At 60.3% G+C, this 6,220-nt stretch overlaps 2 protein-coding genes across 2 annotated transcripts in view; both read right to left on the bottom strand.

Annotated features, from left to right (window-relative positions):
- The window catches only part of ATP8B3 (ATPase, aminophospholipid transporter, class I, type 8B, member 3), a 29,117-nt gene extending 27,847 nt beyond the window's left edge, over positions 1-1,270 (bottom strand). Inside the window, exon 1 of the mRNA XM_015564661.1 lies at positions 1,260-1,270. Coding sequence (XP_015420147.1) covers positions 1,260-1,270 — 11 coding nt within the window. The remainder of the gene's footprint in view (positions 1-1,259) is intronic.
- A 948-nt stretch (positions 1,271-2,218) lies between these two features.
- REXO1 (REX1, RNA exonuclease 1 homolog) overlaps positions 2,219-6,220 on the bottom strand; it is an 18,249-nt gene continuing 14,247 nt past the window's right edge. Inside the window, exons 8-16 of the mRNA XM_015564662.1 lie at positions 5,982-6,095; positions 5,715-5,852; positions 5,452-5,565; positions 4,765-4,838; positions 4,441-4,551; positions 3,755-3,870; positions 3,482-3,620; positions 3,202-3,322; positions 2,219-3,105 (exon numbers count right to left, since the gene is read on the bottom strand). Coding sequence (XP_015420148.1) covers positions 3,017-3,105; positions 3,202-3,322; positions 3,482-3,620; positions 3,755-3,870; positions 4,441-4,551; positions 4,765-4,838; positions 5,452-5,565; positions 5,715-5,852; positions 5,982-6,095 — 1,016 coding nt within the window. The 3' untranslated portion in view covers positions 2,219-3,016. The remainder of the gene's footprint in view (positions 3,106-3,201; positions 3,323-3,481; positions 3,621-3,754; positions 3,871-4,440; positions 4,552-4,764; positions 4,839-5,451; positions 5,566-5,714; positions 5,853-5,981; positions 6,096-6,220) is intronic.

Consider the following 6,220-nt stretch of genomic DNA (forward strand, 5'->3'; position numbering starts at 1 on the left):
ACCCACCCCGCCCCCCCCGCCACACACACATAAGGAAGCCTCAAGGCAAAGGATTCCAGGATTCCAGGCCCAACCTCCCCCCGCCCCCAGGGCCTCCCTGGGCCGGAGATCCCCTTATACAGACGAGAGTCCGCATCCCCTCCGGAAGGTGGGGCCAAGAGAAGTGAGGGCAGGGCGTTGCAGGGAGGGCCTGGGTAGGGGCGAGGTAGGGCGGGCCCCGTGGGTGGGGCCAGGGCAGAGGCAGAGTCTGGAATCATCTTGGGAGTGGTGCCAGCCTAGGGGTCTTGCAGTGGGTGGGGTCTTGCACTAATGGAGAGAGGGGGTGTCTTCATTGACATTTTTAGAGAGAGAAGAAGGGAGAGAGAAATATCAGTTTGTTGTTCCACTTATTTATGCATTCATGGATTGTTATTGTTTCTGACCAGGGATTGAACCCACCACCTTAGCATATCCAGATGACGCGCTAACCAACTGAACTACCCAGCTAGAGCGAGGAGTTCTAAATAGCACTAGAGTATTAAGGGGCCTAGCATTTAGGGGCGGGACCTTGTAAGGGGGCTAAGTAAAGTGGATTGGAGATGGCGGACGTCCCCCCCCCCCCCCCCCCAGCTAGCCGCTAGGCGGTAACTGCAGGTTCTCACACCTCCAATGCGAGGGGAGGGCACAAACTTGGGCCCTGGGCTGGGCGAGGCTGTTAGACACCATGACCATCCTAACTCCAGGAGGAAACCGTAGGGCTCTGTGCTGGTGTGCGCCCACTCAGCGGGCGGCCAGGGCTGGGGTGGGGGTGGGGGGCTTCCTAAAGGCGGTGACGCTGGGGGAACCCAGGTTGGAGATGGAGAACTACAGCCAAGAGGGAGGGTGTGTGGAAGGAGCTGCTGAAGTCCCCTTGAGAGTTGGGACTCGGGGGAGGGACAAACTTAGGGGCACCAGGGAGATGATTAAGCTCCGTCTCATCACATTTCATTTCAGGAGCCCCCTCCAATGCAGAGTTAGGAAGGCAGTGGGCTCTGGCACTTTACCCCATCCCTGGGCCCCTCGCTTTGCCCCCGTCCTGACCCAGTGGGGGTGCGTGTCTGATCCTGTGCCCTAGTGTCTTCTCCCCACCGGGGGCTCCGGCGCCCCTGAGGCACCAGCATCCTATGAGCAGATGTTGGGTGAGTGAGTGAATGAACAAATGAAGATGCCCCTTCATGTCCTGCTTGGCCTCTGGGGTGCCAAGTAAACCTCCCCTTCCTTTCACTCACTCACTCACGCACCCAATGTCCATCCTGCCCTCCCCAGTGGTTCAGGAGAAAGGCTTTGGGAGAGGAGCTTAGGAGAGCTTGCTGGGTGCGGCTGTGAGGAGTCAGGGACCTGCCCCCTCCCTGGGGTAGTAATGGCAGGGAGAGGAGCTCCCTGAGCAGTGACCAGCCAGCTGGAAGCTTGCACACCTCCTGAGCTGGGGGCTCCTCCCCAGCGTCCCCTTTCGTGCTGAGGGGCAGACACCACACAGAAACGGGTTTCTGTAAAGACACTGGCACCACCTCGTTAGAAGACGTGTTCACAGAAGAGAAGGGTAAAGTCACTGGTCACCAAAATGGCCCCGGAGGGATGCAGTGGCAGCGCCTGACGGGACCAGCCGCCACCTCCAGGGCACCAGGACCGAGAGGAAACCCGGCCCAGGAAGCCCCAGGAGGGGGACTGCTCCGTCCTCGGCACAGGAGCTGCCCTCTTGGCCTCAGCAAAAGCCAGCGACAGGGTGGCAGGGCCTCCTCCTGGCAGCCTCCTTCCCTGCACCCTTCTGCGCCCACAGCAGGACCGGGCATCCCCAGCATCTCTGTATCACAGGCTTTTCCTGGCTTCACTTTTCACTTTGGATAAATTAAAAGCAGAATCATGAACAGTCTGGCTGGCCCTCCCACCCCCCAAGGGCCACGAGACACAAACGGGGTGGATTCGGGGCCCTGCGCACACATTCCTGGGGATTGGCAAACGGTGCACCTCTCCATGGTAGTTTCTCCGACATTCAGCCCCTCACAGGACCTGCCTGGAAGCATGACAGGCCCCAACCATCAAGCCTGCTCGGGCATACTCCGTCCTCAGGGCAGGGGCGGCCGGGAACCAAGGCTGGCTTTCCTGCTCCCGCACTGGGCAGGTCCTGGCCACGGGGACAATGACCTCCATAGTGTGTGGAGTCACACCTGGCGCCAAGAACACCATTGGACCCCACGGCATCTAAAATCCATACAAACATTTATTCCGTCCCTGCCCGGGGTGGGGGCATTGGGGAGGGGGCTGTGGGCCTTGACAAACAGCTCCCAGTGAGGCGGGTCTCGGATGGGAAGTGCTCAGATGCCAGGGCCCTGGGGACTGGCTAAGTTCCTGGAGCTCAAGGAGTCCCGCTGGGTTGAGGGGGACCAATCCCCACCCAACCAGGCCCCGGCTGGACCCTGGGGTCCTGGTGGCTATAGCAGCACCAGCTGATTGCTCCCCCCACCCAACTCCCATCCCCCAGGAAGGAAGGCAGCACCAGGGTCTTGCTCCTCCAGGTGGGGGGAAGACAACTTTGCAGGTCATCAGATTTAAATTAAAAATAATAAAAATAACATACAAAATAAAAAAAGACAACCCCTGTCCAAACAAACCCATGACAAGGCTGCCTGGCCCACTGGACACTCTGGCAGGTGAGGGGGGAGGAACAGGTGGTCAGCCTACAAGGGTCACTGCTAGGGACACAAGCAGGGCCCGGATGGGTGGTCCAGCCTCCACTGTCAGCAGCAGCAGTCTCCAGAGAACAGCAATCTGGGGCAGACGCAGGGAGGCCGCAAGGGGCTACCCAGGGCCTGGGTCTAGGCAGGTCTCAGCTGGGTCTGGGTTCCACGTGGCTCCTCCTGTGCTCTCCGTTCCGTAGCTTGGTGATGTGGACAGGGTTAGCTCTCGAGATTTATTGCACTGTTTTGGAAGAGGCCTGGGGCTAAAGGATGTGCCAGGGGCAGTGGGAGGCAGGAGCAGGAGGGTGGGGGGCGGGCGGCAGTCACCGCTTGGTCTTGGCATCTTCTCGAATCTTCCAGATCACCAGGTGCATGCAGGCGCTGGCATCCTCGCTGGAGCTGTGCCCATCCACTGTGGAGTGGGCAGGCAGGTCAGAATGAGCCAGCCCTGGGGACCCACCGAGCTCCCACCAACTCCCCTCCCGCCGCCCCCCGCCCCACTAGTCACCATTGTCCTGAATGATCTGTCTGAGGTAGTCGGCCATGAGATTCCGAAGGGAGCGCTTGTAGGGGAGGCCCAGGCGGTGTGGGAAGAGCACAGACGTGTCCACCACGGTGCTGTGGATGACCTGTGGGACGGCAAGCCTGTCAGGGACTTCAGGGTCTAGGGCCCTGGAGGGCTGGGCGCAAAGGCATCCAGGGCTTGTGAGGATTTCAGAGCGTCTGTCTGGCTACTGACCCACAGCCCCACCCGCCCTCTGAGGACACAGCCTGGGGGGCCAGGATACCTTCAAGGCCAGCAGGTCGCTCTCCAGGCTGTGGCCAATGAGGATGGTATCAGCATTGAACATACTCAGCAAGACGGCCTGGACGTCCCGGAGTGAGATACTTGTGTCGGCAAGGTCAGCCTCAGTCACTCCCGAAAACCTGGGGCAGGAGGGGCAGGGACCTTAGGGTGGCTGGGAGGGCACCAGGGGTCCCCAACCCAGGAGCTCGGTGGATCCTAGTGGGGTGCAGGGTTACCACCCTGGGATCCCAAGCCCTGGAGGGTCAGACCATACCTTGTGTTGTAGTCCACAATCTCATTGTCCGGCTTGACGAAGGTGTCGTAAACAACCTGCATGTCGGTGTCCACCACTGTGACCCGCGTCAGCTCCAGGCCGTATGTGGTGTAGGACTGCAGGCCAGAGGACACTGTTCAGACGTGCCCATGGCCCGCCTCCCCGCCTGGGCACCTGGCCAGACAACCCAGCCCAGTGCTCATGACCCAGGCTGCCCCTGGTTCCTGAGCCCTGCAGCAGAGGTGCTGGCCCCAGGCCAGAGGGCCTTCTGGGGCCTATCTAAGGGTCAGAGCAGGTGTGAACCAGGCGCCTGTCTCAAAACCTGCATTTGTGCACGAAATCTGCACTGCACCTGAGTGCAGAGGGAACCGAGTAAGGCTGTGTCCAGAGCGTGTGCTGTGCTGGGGTCAGATAAGAGCATCTACTTGGAAACGGGAGAAAAGCCCTTTCTGAACAGATGCTGGTAAGGCTGTGAGTGAGCCTTAGGGTTACAGACACAGTGTGACCCTCAGGGAGGAGGACCTAATTGTTGTTCACGCTCTTCATCTGCTCTTTATCCTAAAACCTGCACAGGCCCAAAGCTTCAGGCAGAGAAGCTGGGACAGCCCCACGGAGCAGCAAGACCCCTGCACCCTGTAAGGGCCAGGAGTCCTTAGCAAGGGCCTGTGGTCAGCCAGACGACTCACCATTTCACAGTCAAGGGCGTAGATTCCGGGGTGAGCATCTTCTGGAAGCTCTTTATCAAAGGTCTTCATGAACCCCTCAAGGTTCTCCTTGCGGCCGTCCTGCACGTGTTGCTGAGGAGGAATGTGAGGGTGGCAGGCTCAGGGGGTGGGGAAAAGCCAACGGGGCTGAGTTCTTGGGGCCAGGCTTGTGCGTGGACTGAACCCCCTTTCCAAGGCAGATAAACCAAAGGACAGGAAGAGGGCAGCTGGGGGTAACCTGCTCCCACTGGAACAGGGTGGGGGTTTCTGGGAAAGGAAGTATCAAGCAGGGCCCAGGACACCTACCTTGGCGACCTGGCAGCCAATGGAGCCGATGGCGGCCGAGCAGCACATGTACTGAGTCTCCCAGCCTCCAGCCACTGAGAGAGAAAGGGGTCAGTGGCAGGGCCCCTTGCCCCCTGCAGGTAGTTGCTGACACCCATTGTGCCTGAGCTGGCAGGGCTTCCCAGGAGAGGGGACCCCAGCCCCGTGAGGCCAAGGACCCCAGCCCTACTCCTGGGGCCGCGGGCTCTACGGGTTGGATTTGGGATAGGCCAGTCCCTCACCCCGCAAGGGCCCTCTCTCATGGCAATGAGTGCGCATGCAGTGTGGACCCCCTTGGGGCATGACTAAGGGAATGCTGTGCCCCAGGGAACCCTCCATGTGCCCCCAGAGGTGGGTCTGCAGGCAGCCACAGACACTCCAGACCTGTGCGTCCCCACGGGTGAGAACCCGGTAACACTGGCCATTAAGTGAAACCAGCAGCTGCAGGAGAGGACAAACCCTTTGTTCCCAAACGCCCATGTGTTTCTACAAGCGCCTATGTATCGAGAAAGGGCAAGGGGGGTGACGAGGTTGTGGGGAGGCCCTTTATCTGTGTCTAAATGTTGTGACAGAAAGGTCTTTACATTACTTTTGTCATAAAGTACAACAAAGGAAAACTGAAAAGGGTTTGAGGGGGTCCGAGGGGAGGGGGCCAAGTTGGGGTCTCACCTCGATTCCGGCGGAGGCGCCCCCAGTGGTAGTAACATTCTTCATCACGCACACAGCGGCCCGAAGGGGATACGAGGTACTCGGTGCCGCAGCGACAGCAGATCCTGCAGGAGGCTGTGGGGTGCAGAGAGGTAGACGGGGGAGGGCGAGGAGTCAGGCCTGAAGCTCTCTGTGTCTGCACCCACCCGACCATGCTGCTCCCTCTCCCCAGATGGACTTCCCTGTGTGCCCTCAGAGCAGCACGGTGGCAAGAGACAACTCACCGTCTTTGGGCAGCTTCTCCTCAGCAGTGAAGATGACAGCGCCCCCCGGCCGCTTGGGGTGTGGGAAGGGGTAGCCGTTCTCCTTAAGCTGGTCCTCGGTGAGCAGGTACTCTTTGAGGCGGTCGTACAGGGCGGCCCCTGCAGATGACCCAGGATAGGCATCAGCCCACATGAGGTCAGGGATAGCCAAGGGTCAGGCAGCGGGTGGGAGGGAGGGGTGGGTGGGGGCAGGCACTGCACCCCAGGCTCGGGAGGAGCCAGGTTCACCTTTCAGATCCTCCACGCGGGGGCTGCTCGGGCGGTTGAGTGAGAAGCTGGTCTTGGCAGCCAACTTGCCCCCCAGCACTGCCTCATGGGACACCACCCTCCGGCCGCTGGTTTCTGGAAACGGGGAGAGGAAGGGTAAACTAGGCTCGACTCCCTCGTCCTTCCCAAGTGCTCCCCTACCTCCTCTTCTGTTTCCAGGACAGCCCCAACCACCTAGAGACAGGGGAGGCCCGACTGCA

This window comes from Myotis davidii, unplaced genomic scaffold, assembly GCF_000327345.1.
Source record: "Myotis davidii unplaced genomic scaffold, ASM32734v1 scaffold198, whole genome shotgun sequence".
NCBI classification, from domain to species: domain Eukaryota; kingdom Metazoa; phylum Chordata; class Mammalia; order Chiroptera; family Vespertilionidae; genus Myotis; species Myotis davidii.